The sequence below is a fragment of the Mus pahari genome, chromosome 23 (genome assembly GCF_900095145.1).
Source record: "Mus pahari chromosome 23, PAHARI_EIJ_v1.1, whole genome shotgun sequence".
Lineage (NCBI taxonomy): Eukaryota > Metazoa > Chordata > Mammalia > Rodentia > Muridae > Mus > Mus pahari.
Genome location: NC_034612.1, coordinates 7,195,616 through 7,213,471, shown reverse-complemented (window position 1 = coordinate 7,213,471; position 17,856 = coordinate 7,195,616). Strand labels below are relative to the sequence as shown.

At 50.6% G+C, this 17,856-nt stretch overlaps 1 protein-coding gene across 1 annotated transcript; it reads left to right on the top strand.

The window, feature by feature from the left end:
• The first annotated feature begins 7,755 nt into the window (after nt 1-7,755).
• Rfc5 (replication factor C subunit 5) lies at nt 7,756-17,421 on the top strand. The gene is made up of 11 exons (XM_021186848.1): nt 7,756-7,873; nt 8,829-8,893; nt 9,926-10,062; nt 11,149-11,228; nt 12,003-12,076; nt 13,060-13,219; nt 13,768-13,849; nt 14,176-14,305; nt 14,722-14,799; nt 15,741-15,795; nt 16,671-17,421. The coding sequence occupies exons 1-11, from the start codon at nt 7,812-7,814 to the stop codon at nt 16,765-16,767; spliced, it is 1,020 nt and encodes a 339-aa protein (XP_021042507.1). The 5' UTR covers nt 7,756-7,811; the 3' UTR covers nt 16,768-17,421.
• Nucleotides 17,422-17,856: the final 435 nt, after the last annotated feature.

Here is a 17,856-nt window from a genome sequence, read left to right as displayed (position 1 = left end):
AAAAAAAAAAAAAAAAAAAAAAAAAGATCTACCTTTCACTTCTTCATACCCCCACCCCCAGGTCCACAGTAGCAACATAAATGGGACACTGACTAGTCACTTGTTTGTATACAGTCAGCACAAGTCCATATGCAACCATTTGTACCAGTGGAGTTTCATGTTCACAAAGCCTAAAGCAGCCTGAGACAAGCCAGAGACAAGCCCAGCTTCTTAAAACCCTTTTGTCTTTCTTAATCATGACGACCCCCGAGACTGTAGCCCAAGGCGACGATGCTGAAATCAAAGGACCAGGGAAGAAGGAAGATTCCAAAAACTAGATTTTTTTTTTTCATTTCCCCAGCTGGGAGGGTCTTTTATGTGACAAAATAGCAGGTTGCAAATGAAGGGGCTGTGTTTCCTGGTGCAGACTCAACACAAGAGGGAGCGTCTCCCTCCCCCAAGCAATTAAACCTAGGAGTTCTGGGGTGTCAGGCTTGCCCAACCCAGGGGAGCAGAAAAGCCAAGGAACTGGGAGGAGCAGATGAACTGTTAAACAGCTGCAGGGCCTTAGAGAGCAGTGGGGAGAGAGAGAGAGAGAGAGAGAGAGACAGAGAGAGAGAGAGAGAGAGAGAGGGAGATTAGTTTCTCCAAGACAGTGGGCTAAAGAGACATTGCCAATATCCAGGGGCTTAACAACCGACAATGGCACACATACCCGGAAACGCTATTCACAGAAAGATCCTGGGACTCAGGCCCCACTTCTGAGATGCTTCCAGAAAGTATAACTCACATAGTGTCTCCATTTAGCTCTCGGAGAAGCCCAAGCTAATTGGATGGTATTGGAACAGCGATAAACATTCTGGGTTGTCATGAGTATGACTTACAAGCCGAGAGAGAAAAAAAAAGTAGCTGTTGATATTCAGAGAGATTGTGTGTGTGTGTGTGTGTGTGTATCAGTTCAATGTAACCATAACACCTGAGATAATCAATTTACAAAGAGCTTGTAACCTTGGCTCACCGTTTTTTCGGGCATCCTATGATAGGCTGGTCCTACTGCTTTTGAAGCTGGTGAGCCTGTGGTGAGGCAGAACGTTGTGGCTGGGGCACGTGGTGGAGGAAGCCGTTCACTCCATGTTAGATGTGAAATGTGAAATGAATACAGATAGGAAGAGCCCCAGTCCTCTCCTTAAAGGGTCCACCCCCCAATGACCTAAAGACCTCCCACCAGGCCCCACCCCTCAAAGGTTCCAACCTCTTGATAGTACCAAGCCGGGGACCACACCAAACTCACAGGCCTTTTGGCCATTGCAGACCAGAACTGTACTAACCAACAAAGGCCATCTCTTCCACCATGCTTCAAAAAAGCACCCTCGAATCTAAGCCCCTCCTCCAACATATTTCTCTACAACTTCCCGAACAACTTCAAGGCAGGTAAGAGACAAAACAGGGCCTCAGTCCCATCTGTCAATCTCTGGCCCATGGACATACAGCGGTGAGAGAGCCTGCATGTGCACACAACACACACCCACCCCCTTACACACACATACACACACACACACATGCATGCACCCATGCACGCATGCACACATGCACGCACGCACACACACACAAGAGTGTGCACGCTCTCACCAAAAACCAAAATAATCTTAAACAAAGCAAAACTATTTTCTCTCTGCAGTTGCTTACACCTGAATCCGGCACCCTCCTAAATGACAGTGTGGCTGACCAGCAGGTACTACCTGTCATGTGACTCAGGCTTGGACTCCCAGAAGCAGTGACCTGCCCCACTCCCCTGACTCGGTTCGCTGGGGGTACTTTGACCTTTCTTTTGAGCACAGTTGTCCCTGCTTCGCCTCTCAGTGGAGTCCCCTGCCCTTCCTATTGATTGCGGAATCACGCAGGGATGTCTATCTCATTCCTGCGTGTAGGTTTGCTGCTCAGTTCTTAGGCTGAAAAACTTGAGCGGGCTGACATGGTCCATGCCTTTGACCTTGGAAGGCTGAAGCAGGGGCACGGTCATGAGTCCGAAACCAGCTGTGCTGCAGCATTTAGAAAGAAAGGGACGAGGAGAAGTGGAAGGGGAACTTGGTGTCAGGAGGAGGTTTGGTTGGCTTTGGTTTTCTAGAGAAGCAGTTTCTCTGTGTAGCCCTGGCTGTCCTGGAACTCAGTCTGCAGCCCAGGCTGGCCTTGAACTCAGAGGTCTTGCCTACCTCTGCTTCCTGAGTGCTGGGATCAAAGGTATGCGCCACCACTACCCAGCCCCACCACTTAAAGGGTCCAATATCTCTCACCCCTGCGACGTAGGCCATGCTTCCAACAGGTGATCCCCATGAGACATACTCAACCCCTCACCAAACCTCAGCAGCCTCTAAGGAAGTGAGATGGGCCGGGCGGTGGTGGCACACCTTTAATCCCAGCACTTGGGAGGCAGAGGCAGGCTGCTGTGACCGTTGCCAATGCGGAGTGCACTGGTGTCCTGGCTACGAGCTGGGAATCAGGCTCTTGGTTGGATCTCATTCTGCCCCCAGTGCCAGGAGAGCAACTCCTTACCATATCTGCAACAAGAGGTCAAGGTGATAGCTTGAGTTTCTTGCAACAAGTGATGCTCTGTATGGACGATCCTTGGCTCAGTTGACGAGATATATTCCCAGCGCCGTAATAAATCACACACTCCTACAAGCCCATCATAAAAAGGAAAATTCATAGGTTGAAACATAGTCTATTGTGGTCCACATAGGCAGTAAACACAAACTATTCAGAACACTGTCCAGACCACGGGAACAGCCTGATAGATATCAGCTAGAATTATCCATCTATTCATTTATTCATTCCGCCATTGTTGAGTGCTTCCTTTGAGCCAGACCGAGTTACAGGCATCTGTCATGTGATGGCCGGTAATATAGCATCTCTCCTCAGTGAGCCACCGTCCACATCTGGGCACACAAAGATGATGTCATCAAGACCCAACTACAAGCCGGGCTGTGGTGGCACACACCTTTAATGCCAGCACTCGGGAGGCAGAGACAGGCAGATTTCTGAGTTCGAGGCCAGTCTGGTCTACAAAGTGAGTTCCAGGACAGCCAGGGCTATACAGAAAAACCTTGTCTTGACTCCCTCCCCCCCCCAAAAAAGAGCCAACTACAACATCATCCAAACAAATTCATTGTTTTTGTTCTGTTATTTATTTATTTATTTATTTATTCTGGATGGGTTTTCTCTTGCAGCCCTGGCTGTCCTGGAACTCACTGTGTAGACCAGGCTGGCCTCAAACTCAAGGACCCACCTACCTCTGCCTCCTAAGTACAGGGATTAAAGGCATGTGCTACTACTGCCCCAAACAAATTCTTTGTTCTAAGCGCCCAACTCTAGTGTTTGAGGACCCACCCCTAGATGTTGTAAGAACAAAGAGAGGCAGGGCTTGGGCACAGTGGCACTCACCTTTATGCCCAGCTTGTTTCTGGAGAGTAACAAGACCAGAGGGCCACTGTTACTGGAGTGAGAACAGGAGCGTGGCTACAGGTTAGAACAAAGGTGACTTCATCCTGATCATAGTGTTCCTGGTTTACACTTTCGAGGGGGTCCAATGGTAAAGACAAACATGCATGTAATGTTTTTGTCTGCTTATGTTTTACGGAACAACCCAGCCAGAGGTTATCATGATGTTCTGGTCCCAAATGGCTGCTGCAGACATGTGACACTGTATCCATAAAAACATGAATGAACAGCAGGTGCGCTTGAACTTTTACTAGAAAGTGTCCTTTCTCTGAGTGTAGGTGTTCGCTTGAGTACAGGTGCGTACACACGTGTGTGTGTGTGTGTGTGTGTGTGTGTGTACGTGTGTGTACATGCGTGTGGAGACCAGGGGTTAGCCCTGGGTGTCATTCTTCAGAGGCCATGCATCTTGGGTTAGTGACAGTGTCTCAGACTGCCTTGGGGCTCGGGCTCCTCGGGTTAGGTTGACTCTTGTCCTCTCTCTGGCTTCTCATCATCATCATCGTCATAGTCGTCATCGTCGTCGTTAGGATTAGAAGCACACACCACCACACCTGCCTTTGGCTGTAGGTTCTGGGGATCAGACTCGGGTCCTCAAGCTCGTGCAGCAAGCGTTTTACTGAGAAACTTCCCAGGCCTGAGAATTTGTTCTGGTCTCATCTGACTCTTTCCAGCTCAAGGAGGAGACAGTGACAGTGAAGGGTCATTAGCAGTTTGAATTTAAGCATGGTGGCCAAATGACATGCCCCTATGGCATATACTGCCAACTGCCTTAGTTACTTTCCTACTGCGCTAAGAGACACCGTGACTAAGACAACTTACAGAAGAAAGAATTCATCGGGAGATTAGGTCTCAGAGGGCTGGTTATCCTGGTGGGCAGTGTGGCAGCAGACAGACATAGTGCTGGAGCAGGCTTTGAGAAGGATTAGAAGGTGTGGTGTAGGCATACATTTTTTGCAATCTACTTTTTTTTTGTTTAAGATTTATTTACTATACAGTGTTCTGAATGCATATGTGCCTACAGACCAGAAGAGGGCATGTGGGTGCTGGGAACTGAACTCAGAACCTCTGGAAAAGCAGGTGGTGCTCTTAACTTCTGAGCCATCTCTCCAGCCCGCGACCTACTTTTAGTGCGGGTTCAACCTCTCCTCTAGTCCATCACCTAGCAAAGATGGTAGAAGAGAAAAGTTATTAGGAAGTGGAATCGTTCAGCAATAGTTCTTGGGGGGGGGGGCGAGTTCGGTCTTCTTTCTCAGCAGTTCAGTCCCGTAGCAAACACCAAATAAAACTCAGCAGCTAGAGACCTGTTCTCTACGCAGGCAGACACCAGACAGGAACCAGCAGCTACAGTCCATTCCCTTCTGCAGGCAGACACCAGGCTGGAGCCAGGAGCTGTCATTCAATTCTGAGGAAACAGAAAGGTTCACCAACCGGCCTGAGACGAGGCAGCAGAAGCAGCAAGCTGCCTCAGGAACCTCAGAAGCAGTTCGTTGGTGAGTTTCTCTCAATGGCAGCATTACCACAAGTTGAGCTCAACAACGCTATGTAAGGCAAACCAATACATGCGTGTCTTTAGTGAAAAACAGCAAGACATAGCAAACCAAACCAATGTTCAGTGCTTGTCTCCCACTGGCTGTGGGGTCACATTTATACTCCTTCCTCATGGATCCTTTCACGAGTCTGCTATATCCAAACACCCTTTCACCCCTGTCTGCCCCAGCAAAACATTCTTTCACTTGTGTCTGCTTCAGGAAAACATTCCTTCATGTGTCTGCTTTGGCAAGACATCCTTTTACCTATGCGCTCTAACAAAACATCATCTGATATAACTAACTTTCCAAAGAAACTACAAGTTTCCACTTCAGTGTGGCCATGTTGGTGGCTGTGTGTCACTGGACGTGGAGAGGTCAGCTCAGGATCCCCTCTGGAGGGGAGAAGCTCTTTATATTCCTCAGGAAGACCACAGGGGGGACCAACCTGCAGATAAGGGAAGTAGTTGCCATCTCATTCCCTAAGGACCAGTTTAAAAGTCACACTGCTCTGCCAATCATATTGTGCCTAGTTGCTGATGCTCTATTCCGCCCCTGGAAACCGTATAAAAACTCGCTGAACAGGCCGCTTGGGGTCGCCACCTCTCCTTCAGGTGCAGGATGACCCCAATGCACTGGAACCATAAATTCCTCTTGCTTTTGCACCGATCCCTGGTTCCACATGGTTCACTCAGAGGGTGGAGCCTTACAGATGTGAGCTTGCTCTCCCGAACCCCCACTTATGGTTGGCGTCTCAAAGTCTCAGCTGCTGCTCCAATGCTGTGTCTGCCTGTCTGCTGCCATGCTCCCAACCATGACAGCGACAGCCATGGAGTCGCCCTCTGTAACTGTAATCAAGCCCCCAGCTAAATGATTTCTTATGCTAGTTGACTTGGCAAGGTTTTTCTTCTCAGCAAGTAACCAAGACAGCCAAGCTTCCCAATCCTTTTCAAATAGTTCCACCAACTGGGGACAAAGAATTTAAATAGATGAACCTATGGGGACCATTCTCATGGAAAACACCACGCCACAACCCCTCCCTCCTGCCACTCTCTGCCCACCTTTTAATTCTTTCATACCTATATTTTTAACCTCAAACAAAACTTCAGGCTGGAGAGTTGGCTCAGAGCATAAAAGCACTGTCTAAGCCGGGCGTGGCGGCCACGCCCTTAATCCCAGCACTCGGGAGGCAGAGGCAGGTGGATCTCTGAGTTCGAGGCCAGCCAGGGCTACACAGAGAAACCCTGTCTCAAAAAAAGAAAAAAAAAAAAAGATTTGGCCAGCAGGGTGAGGGTTTTCGCATAGCTGCATAGATAGATAGATAGATCGATAGATCGATAGATAGATAGATAAATAGATAGATAGATACCTCTCTCCTAGTCTCTTCTCCCCTCTCTCTGCCCTCCAGTCAAGCCATGTGAAATTAAGGCAGAGTTGCACACAATAAATTATAGGGAACCAGTGGATACTCAGGTGAGGGTCTTCCGTGAGGAGATGCAAACAGTCAAAAAGTCCAGCTGGGGTAATTTTTTTGTAAGTGGATACAGCTGAACTCCCCAAGATGGCATCTGCTTGGCTCTAAGGGTATAGTTAAGTACACCACCAGGCTGGCCATGAACTGGAGATGCAGTCAAGGATTACCTTGCGATTCAAACGGCCAAGCTGGACCGCTTTGTTTGACTCCCAGGACCTCTACATAAGAAAGAAGACCAACTCTTGAAAATTGTCTTTTGGCCTCCACATGTGCATCAAGGCACACACAAATTAATTTAAAGTTAATTTTTTTTTTTGAGTTTTGAAGACGAGGTCTCACTATGTAGCTCTTGAATTCACAGAGATCCGCCTGCCTCTGCCTCCCAAGTACTCCAATTAAAGGCATACCTGGCTCAAAGTAAAATTTAAAGATGAAAAGATGAAAACAAAATTGGTCACCAGGCAAATGGTGGAGCTCACCTTTAATCCCTGCACTTGGGAGGCAGACGCAGGTGGATCTCTGGGTTTGAGGCTAACCTGGTCTACAGAGTGAGTTCCAGGACAGCCAGGGCTACACGGAGAAACCCTGTCTCAAAAGATAAAAATAAAATAAATAAATAAATAAAATTGGTCACTGTAGGAGAAAATGTGTTTGTGTGTATGTATAAAACACTGATGTCTGTATGTATTTATGTATGTGTATGAGTGTATTTATATGAATATATTATATGTATGCATGTATGTATGTGTATATATGTAACTGTATGTGTATATATGATTGTGTATGTTCTGTGTGTATATGTGTGATAGACATATATATGAATGTGAGTATATATGTATGCATGTATGTGTGTGTATTAACTGTGTATTTGTGTATTACATGTGTGTATGTATCGGTACGAGTGCAGGCGTATTTATGTTTGTATGTATGTGAATGGGGATATATGTATATGTTTTGTAACTGTGTGTAGACCTGTATGTGTGTGTCTGTGTGTTGCTGGTTTTGGAACCGAGGTTCCATGACCACACACCTCGCTGCTCCTTGCGGCTTGGCCCTGCCCTGGCAGGATAGGGCCCTGGTGATGCCTGCGGTGGCTCTGGCTGCAGCGCGCGGTTTCCCTGGACCTCCTGCGAGGAGTCTGAGACAGCCGGCTCAGGCCTTAACCCGGCTGCCGGCCGGCGCCTCCGGTTACCTAGCAACCAGCACCTTAGCAACCGGGAGGAGGCGGGCCGCGGGACGGAAGCCGGAAGCCGGAGGCGAAGCCTCGCGAGGGTTGGTTTGCGCGCGGACTCCGAGTGCGGTGGGTCGGTGGCAGGGACCCGCAGCATCTGTCAGTCATGGCGGCGGCGGCGCCTTCGCAGCAGCGGCCGGCGGCGGCCCGGGCCCGGAACCTGCCCTGGTAGGAGCGGCCCCGCATCCCGCTTCCCGCTCTTCCTCCTAGGAGCTTTGCAGATCCTCCTCCCGCTCCCGGCCTGGGCGCCGCAGCCGCTCCGCTGCTTCCAACACTGAAACGGGCTCTGAGCTCAGCTTAGCCATCCATCCTCGGGGTGGCTCGAGCATCGCCACTGCGCTCCGATGACCCTAATAAATCGATCCTGGGGTTTCTTTAGAAAGGTTCAGAGGACGGAGGGGGTGGGTAGGCTTGGTTGGATTCGAACTCGCGTCCGAATTCAGCGCTTGCAGCAGCGCACCCTGGTGGGGTCAGAGGACAACTTGCAGGGACCTGCCCTTCTACCCAAGGCCCCCAGCGTCTGCCTTCTGAACGGCCCTACAGCAGCTTAGCGGTGTTTAAAATGAAGCAAGCTTAGCCATGCTTTCTTTTCTCTTCTTCTGGTCTATCCGGAGGAGGAACACTTGTCTCGGGCCACGCGGTATTTAAATTCTCAGGGCTGGAGTCACAGACCGTGTGGGTCTTTTGAGTCTGGCTTCTCGAACTCAAGGTTTTTCTGTTCTGTAGCATGGCTCAGCACTCGACCCCCCCTTGAAAGCCACATCGTAAGTGTTATTGCCCGTTCACTTGCTTGTGGATATTTGGGGACCGAGTTCCGTTTGCGCAGCCTCTCTGCTGTTGGCGAGGGGCAGCGGGGAGCGGTCCCACCCACCGGAGGATGTTAGCAACCTCCCGACTCCTACTCAACCGATGCCGCTAACACCCTCTGCACAGTTAATCTAGCTAACCGGCCTGACAGATGTCTCCTGTGGGGGGACAGAACAACTCCTGGTTGTGAGAGCCAGTGCTCTGTTCAGACGTGAAGGGCTTCTCTTCCTCCGCTGCTTAGGGTGTGAAGGGGCTTCTTTGCATGTAACAACGCGGCTGGTGTATAGATCGCAGCTGACGGTGAATCCTATTTCAGGGTCGAGAAGTACCGGCCACAGACCTTGGCCGATCTCATTTCTCACCAGGACATTCTGAGTACCAGTAAGTATCCGTCTGTTGGCTGCTGTCCTTGGGGAGGGTTGGGTCCATTTCGTGATGACCATGTCTCTGCTGGGTGACCTTAGAGATGAACTGAACTTATTGAACCGGCTGTGTGTCGCCGTCTCCATAGTGTACCAAACTGTCTAAAGATCTGTTTGGTTTTATTGTTTAGGTGTTTTGTTCACACATATAAGTGTGTGCACCTTTGTGTGCCTGGCTCCTCCAGAGGCCAGAAGAGGACCCTGGATCCTGTAGGCAGTTGTGAGCTGCTGTGGAGGTGCTAGGAACCAAACCTGGGTCCTCTGCAAGAGCACCGGGCTTAACTGAGGCACCTTTCCAATTTCCCCCCACCCCCCAAAGAAGACAACGTAGCAGAGGGGTGGTTGGCTTTGCCTTATGGGTTCAGGTTTTGGTTCACAGTGCTTGGCTCTGTTGGCTCTAGACCCTTGGTGAGCACAACTTCATGGCAGTGGGAGCATTCTGCTCCAAAGTGGACGGGGGAGCTAAAGGGGTGGGGGGCAGTATGACCCTCAAAGGCATGAGTTTGGTGACCTGATTCCTCCAATGAGGCTGTGCCTCTAAACCAGTGGTTCTCAACCTTCCTAAAGATGTGGCCCTTTTAATACAGTTCCCCATGTTGTGGTGACCCCCCCCAACCATAAAATTATTTCATCGCTACTTAATAAATGGAATTTGGTACTGTTACAAATTATAATGTAAATAAATGTCTGATATGCGGGATATGTGTGTGATAGTAGCTCCTAAAATTGTCCAGACTGAAAGGTTGAGAACTTCTGCTCTCAACTTAATAGACCCTCCCAAGATAGCTAGTGTGGAAGACAGACAGACAGACAGGCAGGCAGGCAGGCAGGCAGGCAGGCAGACCGTGGTGTGACTTCAGGACTTCCCCTCCCTGCCTACTCCGACTGGGACCCTGAAAAACTGAAGCATATCTAGATGTAGCATAACCAGGCCCTAAGGTGACTGTGTAGGGCCCAGAGACTGACACATGTCACCCCTCCTGTCCCTCAGTTCAGAAGTTCATCAGTGAAGACCGCCTGCCACACCTACTTCTCTATGGCCCTCCAGGGACAGGAAAGACATCCACCATCCTGGCCTGTGCCAAGCAACTGTACAAAGATAAAGAATTCGGCTCCATGGTCTTGGAGGTGAGGGAGCCTCTCACGCCACAACAGCTCGGACCTCCAGACACTTACCTTTGTCCTTTTATTCACTGACCTTCTGGGACCTGGCTGGATTTGACCAATGGGATCTTGTATGTGTTTTGGGGGGATGGCGGGGTCAAAATGGATACTGCTTGGACTTGCTAGGGCATTAACACCTGGCAGCCTCTACTTTCTGCGGGGCCAACTTAGAGGTTGTACCCTCCCCACACAGCCTGCTCTGCCTGCCCACAGCTCTTGTTGACCCCTTTAAGATTTAGGGGTGATAATAGTGCAAAGCCCTCTAGTTTAGGCCAGTGGTTCTCAACCTTCCTAATGCTTAATTTTGGTACTGTTATGAATTGTAGTACAATTATCTTTTTTGATAGTCTTAGGCAACCCGTGAAAGGATCCTTCGACACCCCCAGGGTGAGAACCACTGATTGACAAACAGCTTTAAAGATGTCCCTTCGTCTGGATCTTCTCAGATTACTTCTCTGAGCCACGCTGTCTGTGGACTCTTGGGACCTTAGGTTACAAGAACCTAAATACTGTATTTGAAAGAGAAGCATTGGAGGGATGGGGGAATTTAGCTTATTTGCTAGAGTGCTTGCCTACTGTGCACAAGGTCCTGGGTTTGATCCTTAGCATAATAAACAGGCTATACACCTGTAATCCCAGCACGCAGGAGGTGGAGGCAGGAGGGTCAGAAGTTCACAGTCATCTTAGGCTAAGTGAGTTCAAGGCTAACCTGAATACAGAAGGCCCTCAATCAGAAGAAGAGCATTTGGCTCAGGCAGCTGTCCAGAGTTCGTTCTTCAGCTTATTCAAAGCCCCGCAGCCTCCAGGTGGTAAGAACTAAAGTTAGCATCATGGCAGAGGTCCTGGTTCAGGGTCACCAGGCCCTGTGTTTATTTCCTACATATCTGTGGATGTTGTGTGATGGTGGTGCGAGGCTGAGTACGGGGCATTAGTTTTTGATGATTGTATCTTAGCTGTCATTAGACCTGAATGGCTGGCTGACACTTCCAGCCACGAGCTTGTAGCTGGCACAGGGTATGACTGTCATGGCATCCTCTTTTCCTCCTGTAGCTGAATGCTTCTGACGACCGAGGGATCGATATCGTTCGGGGGCCAATCCTCAGCTTTGCTAGCACAAGGACAATTTTCAAGTAAGAATTACCTGTAGGATTTCTCTCCCTATAGGTCTTAGGGGAGGGTTGGGACACAGCCTTGCTGTTTGGTCCCCACTTGGCTGGTATAAAGGGAACACTTGGTGAGAAGCAGGGACAGGTCCTGCATTTGAGAGGTGGGGGTGCTGGGATAGAGGACTCCATGAGCCTTGGGCTCTGTGTGGGTCCTCAGCTAGGAGTCACATCCAATACTGGATGAGCTGGTCTCAACTTAAAAAGGGATAAGCGATCAGGAAGGAGGTCTGACATGGAGGTCAGTTAGGCAAAGAAGAGGGTGGTGAGATGGTTCAGCAGGCTAAAGCACTTGCCACAAAGCCTGATGACCCGAGTTCAATTCCTAGGACCCACATGGGGAATGGGAGAACTGATTCCCTCAAGTCATCCTGTTGCCTCCTCCATATTTGTGATGTGATGTGGCATTGGCACACACACAGACACACACAGGAGTAAACAGGCTTGAGGGTGTGTGTAGCCTGGGAATGTTGTGCTTGACCTACTCACATCCCTGAGTTCTAGTCCCACCCCCACAAGCGAGCAGCTGATCTAGGATACTGTAAGGAAGACTAACAACTCAGGGAGGGAATCACCTGTCTTGTCTAAGGGGTGAAAGCTTGACAGGCAGGTGCGGATGCAGGCATCGGCCTTCATCGGGGTCTAAGAAAGATGAACTCGAGGTAGTCCAAGTGTGAAGATGGAGGCTCAGCCTGGTGTGGAAAAAGCTGAGGGAACCCCCACATGCCTTTGTTCTCCTAGGAAAGGGTTTAAGCTTGTGATCCTGGACGAAGCCGACGCCATGACTCAAGATGCCCAGAACGCCTTGAGACGAGGTGAGGTTTGCTGCCCCATCTGACAAGTTGGCCAAGGAGTGTACCAGGAGGGCCAGGAATTCTGGGTATGAGATTACCTTCCCATCACGAGGCACCTCTTAGTCCCAGTGATGCAGACAAGGCTGCCCTGCAGTGCCCTCAGGATGGATAGCCTCTGTCAGCTCATCCTCTAGGGCTGGCTTCTGTTCTGTGTTGGAAGTCTGTGGCATAAAGTCCATAAAGGATCATGTCAGATCCTCTGCCTTTGGTAAAAACAAAAAACCCACCAGGAAAGACTGAGTGTATGAGTGACTGTGGTACGGGGTGAGCCCTGTGTTTTCCTGTGGAGTGGGGCTAGTGCCACGCCTGTTAAAGACCCTTTGTGATCAGCTCCCACTCCACACTGGAATCCGCTGGGAGGGAAGTGTAGCTTCAGTAGTCTGGGGAGACGAGACCTGGGAGCGAGGAACAGGAAGTGGGTTGAGGGAGTAGGGTGTCTTCTGGTCCTAGAGTGTTGGCATCCTTCCTTCAGTGCCTTGTCCTACTGAGTGACTGTCAGTGTGGGCGGATCTATGTGGAGACACCGGTGTCTCCGTGCTGGCTGTGGCTCACTGAATGCTCCCAGACTTTCAGACATGGGCTGCAGGAAAGTGCACGGAGATTGAACAAACTGGGGCCAGATCTTGAGGAGGTGATGGCAGGAGCGCTAGTGTCATGGCAGATGATAAAAAGATGCATTTGTGCATCTGATGGTACGTCTACCAGCTTTGCCAGCTGGGTGTGATGACCCGTGCGGGTACAAGTACTCCAGAAATGGAAGTAGGTAGATCACCTTGAGTCTGAGCCAGCGTGGGCTTCGTAGAGTGAGATCTACACAGGATGGTGGTTGAGCTGAACCTGTTCATGTCCCAGAATACCCTCTACCCCTACGGGCAGCTTTCTCACTTAGTATCATTAAGCCTTCCCTGGGTCCTCTTACGTGAAGTGTTTGGTTTCTCTCCCAGTGATTGAGAAGTTCACAGAAAACACCAGGTTTTGCCTCATCTGTAACTACCTGTCCAAGATCATCCCTGCCTTGCAGTCACGGTGCACGAGGTTCCGATTTGGCCCTCTGACACCCGAGCTCATGGTTCCTCGACTGGAGCATGTGGTACAAGAAGAGAAGTGAGTCTGCTTTACAAGAAGGAAGAGGGAGGGTTTGGGGAATGAGTGGCAGGGCAGTTGTGCGATGGCCGAGTCCCAGGGCCCTGCTGGCTGCTGTCTTTTCCAGCGGGCCCTGGGTGCTCTGCCTCCTGAGCTCTTTTGATGGTCCTTGATCCCCACCTATATTCCTGCAGGCTGTCCCCACTCTCTCTTTTGTCGTGGGAACTGAGTCCCGTTTTGTACACGTTGCCACATGGCTAGAAGGGAAGGCTCTGAGTCATCCATTCTGGGTGATGAGATGCCGAGCCCTTTCCTCTTTCTTCCCAGAAATGTCTCTCGGCAGCCACTTCCTTAAAGCCTTGGTCCATTGTAAATCTCTGGCTGGGGCCTGGCCACTCATGTGACACCTGTTCCTACGCACAAGTAGCTTCGGTGTGCAGGAGAGTGCTGTCACCTCCATTTTGGTGCTTTCCTTCTGTGAAGCTTCGTCATTCAAGACGCACATGGTGGGTGAAGTCTGTGCTCTTACAGAAGGGGCTTTAGTTAATTCTTTGCCTGTTGCCTTTTAGTGTGGATATAAGTGAAGATGGAATGAAGGCCCTGGTCACTCTGTCCACTGGGGACATGCGAAGGGCTCTGAACATCCTGCAGGTATGGTCACACTGCAGGCACTTCAAACCATTGCTTCAAAACAGTCTTTCAGGAAAGCCAGCCAGCCAGTCCACACGTTCATTCAGAATCCCAGTAAGATTCCCCTTGCCGTGCACCAGCTCCCTGCCTGTGTGCTCCAATGGGAAGGCACGGTCTGTGCTGCTGTAAGCTATGGGAGGTGCCACAGCTCCACTGCATGCAGTAGTGTTCACAGCAGAGGGCAGCCCTTCCAGTGCAGAGAGTTCAAGATTCCTTTTCACTGTCCTTGGCCTGTGCCTTGTCACTGCGGTAGGGCAGCTGCTGACAGCCCCTGGGCCCTCCTGCAGAGTACCAATATGGCCTTTGGGAAGGTGACAGAGGAGACTGTCTACACTTGCACCGGACACCCACTCAAGACAGACATTGCCAACATACTGGACTGGATGCTCAATCAGGACTTCACCACCGCCTACAAAAGTATCCTTTCTGACTGCTGCTAGGTTCAGGGTTCATGGTGGCCAGAAGCCCAGGCTGCAGCCAGCACCTATACCTCCCAGGTGACAGGGATCATCCACAGGCAGAGTGCCTCTTCCTCCTCAACGGCTCTAGCCCGAGTGAGGCTGTATAGTCGTTAAGCAGATTCACTGCCTTGTGCAGTGAGATGAAAAGCTCCAGGCGGCTGTATGGTCCTCCGAGCTGCTTGCTCTGCCGAGGCAGGGCTGTCCTTTTTAGAAAAGCCTATTGAGGATGACATGGGGGGAGTTAGAATCAGGCCTGCTGCCGCTTTCCTGGGATGAAGAGCCGACTTCCAGGTCACCACCAGGGGCTGGCCTGGAAGCCTCCCCAAGGCGGGTTCTGGAATGGTTCCCCTCCCCTTAGCTGCTCCTCCCCAGATATCATGGAGCTGAAGACTCTGAAGGGCTTGGCGCTGCATGACATCCTGACCGAGGTTCACTTGTTTGTGCACAGAGGTAACTGTGGAGTGGGGAGGAGGTGCAGCTTTGGGATGGCTACAGAGCATGAGGTCTTTGCTTCCGAGCAGAAATGGGAAGATGGTGGCTGACCCTTAATCTTGAACAGTTTTGAATGGCTCTGTCCAAAACCTTTTTAATTATCTGTAGCTGCCAGGGTGAGCAGAAATGAACCCGTAGAGGCCGTACCGTACTTTTCATTCTTGTTACAAGTTTCCCACACCAGGGATTGAATCCAGGGCCTTGCGCATGGGAGGCACGTGGTCTACCACTGGGCCATCTCCACAGCCCTTACTTCTGGGGTCCGCACCCAGGACTGCTGCATCCTAAACATCCAGCAGACGGCTGAGCTGCCCTCCAGCCTCTAAGTCACATTCTAAGATGCACCCCACAAAGGGGAAAAGACGTGTTCCTGCAAACTCGACTCTCTCCAGGAAGCCACCTTTAAGTTCCTGCTTCCTGCCTTATCTCAGGGCTCAGTCTCGACATGGGCAGAACCTGGGAATCACCCCAGATGATTAGGGTGGGGAGGGGACGCCAGCCTTCGGAAGCTTTTATCTCCCAGCAGCCACCTCCAAATGGAGAGGCTCTCGGGTCCCCAGTACTGTGAGCCTGAGTGTAATCTGTTGCTTATGTTTGTCCTCAAAACCAGGTGACATGAGCTTTCTGGTTAGTGTGTAGCTGTCACCCACTATGGACAGTGCTGACTATGGATGGGGCCATGTCTATGTTTGTGGGGTCTTTTTTGGTGACATAGGAGATGGAACACTTCCTGAGCTGCACCCAGCATGTGTGTGACAAAGAGCAGTGGAGCCCACGCCACGCTCAGCTCATCCGTCTCGTGACCTGCATAGGTCTGAGGGATGCTCGGGCTTCTCCTAAGTTGTGTGTGTGTGTGTACATGAGGTGATCTCACTCATTTGATTCTGTTTTTCCCTCAGTTGACTTTCCATCTTCAGTTCGGATACACTTATTGACCAAGATGGCAGACATTGAGTAAGTGTTTTCCCAGTTTTCAGTTCTTTGGCCGACCCCTTTCCTGTTGTAAGCTCTTTAGTTTCAGCTTGTGTGCCATTCAGACACGGGGCAGTGTGGCTTGGGGCAGTGCCAAGTGCACTGTGGAGAAGGCTGTGTGCTGCCTCCAGAGCACACAGGGCAGGAGAGCAGAGGATGATGAGCACAGAGCGGCCCCCTGCCTGGGCTGAGCGCGTGGCTCTCCTCACACTGGGCACGCAGGTCATCTGGAGATGGCCAGCTACTCTGCTTATTAAGGCAATGTGACATATAGGAGCCCAGTGGAGAAAACCAAACAGACTCAATTTTTCACTTTGCCCAGCTCAGTAAACACTGTCATTACTCCCCAGTGATGCTGGCAGCTGTCATTAAGTGGACAGCACACTGGGCTCCAACCAAATACTACTGTCACAAGCTCCAATGGCTGTCACCAGCTCATGCAGACAAAGTAGGTCATTTCGTATCCCTGTGTTGGGAATGATTTTGCCTTCAGTGTCTAGGCCTTGAAAAGTGACGAGATGAGCTGCTAGTGACCTGCTTTACTGCCCTGCTGTGAGCCTGCAGCTCTGTTCCTAAGCCTTCATCCTGTGCACCCCGCCCCGTCTGTCTGTTGAGGGAGGATGGAGTGCCGAGTGCAACTCAGAACCTGCCGGTGCTGGGTTTCTAATCTGCTTCAGCAGCTTCAACCAAGTGAATGTTGGGGAGAAGCAAGTTGGGGGTTATAGACACCACAGTGCTAACCAGGGTGGGTCTGTCCGTTCCCGTGCCTCCGTGGCAGGCTGCAGCAGCCCCCACGTTCTCACTCTCATAGGCAGGGCCTGGGTGCTCTATACTCAGCTTGGGCTTGTTACCCCCAGGTACAGACTTTCCGTTGGCACCAATGAGAAGATACAGCTGAGCTCCCTCATCGCCGCTTTTCAAGTCACCAGAGACCTGATAGTTGCAGAGGCCTAGAAGCTCCGAGGCTTCTGGGTGACTAGAGGACAGGGGACATGCTGCCCCGGGCCACTGGAATAAACCCAGTCACAGAAGTCTCTCCGCAGGCGTTTAGGTACTGCTCTCTGTGGCTGTTTGGAGCAGGGATCTACAGAGCAACTTTAATCCATAATCGACACTGCTTGTCTTTAAAGGGGAAACTAGAGTGCCCTGTGGTGAGGGCCACTTCAAAGTCTTCACTATCAGTCATTGGGGTGACTGATAAAAATTGGCTGCAGCATGGTACGGACACTGAGTATGCGTCCTGTCTTCCAACTCAAAATGGGTGCTAGTAGGTTTCTGATCAAATATTTTATTACAAAATCTCAAAATCAGTCTATTGCCCATAACCTCAGGAGGCTGAGGCAGATGTACCAGGCAGCTGCAGGCCAGCCTCGTGAGACAGACCCTGTCTCAGAAACAAAGGCCGTGGCCTTTTCCACTCTTAGAAGGCTTGCCCGCAGGTTCCAAATCCTATGATGAAAATGGGGAAGAAACTACAACAGTTTGCCTTCAGACTGCACACCTCACTTGTTGGGGGGGGGTATGGGGCACTGCAAGTGTTCCTGCTGCACTGCTGGGCTTTGCTTTCCCAAGTCCTTCACAGGAAGAATAAAGTGTGTGTTCAGTGTTGTAACCGTGCTGGCCTGTCTACCTGCATTTCTGCGTCACAGAGTAAACTCCTCAGAGGCTGTTCCTTCTAGGCCTTCAGACTGTTGTTACCTTGGGACCAGACTTCACTCCAGCTGGATGAGGGGCCACTGGGGGTCACTCCGTGCACCATAGGTAAAATACATCTCAGAGAGGTGCTTTCAGTATGTGCTGTCAAAGGGAGAGACCGACTTTTTTGTCCATGGAAAGCTTGCTCCCAAGTTTCAAGCTGAGTCTGAAGTTGCAGCCAAACAGCCAGTGCTGGAAACAGCCAGTGCCGGAGGCAGCATCCCAGCCACGTGGCAGTGCAGTCACTGGTATTCTGCTCCCCTTTTTAAAAATTTTTTTTTTCTCCGAGATAAGGTTTCTCTATGCAGCCCTGGCTGTCCTGGAACTCACTCTGTAGACAAGGCTGGC

Bases quoted from the DNA above. Each gene is read 5' to 3' on its own strand.
- Rfc5 (XM_021186848.1), top strand. From the start codon at position 7,812: ATGGCGGCGGCGGCGCCTTCGCAGCAGCGGCCGGCGGCGGCCCGGGCC. The intron at 12,077-13,059 runs GTGAGGTTTGCT...TTTCTCTCCCAG, and splicing joins CCAGAACGCCTTGAGACGAG to TGATTGAGAAGTTCACAGAA. The intron at 15,796-16,670 runs GTAAGTGTTTTC...TGTTACCCCCAG, and splicing joins ACCAAGATGGCAGACATTGA to GTACAGACTTTCCGTTGGCA.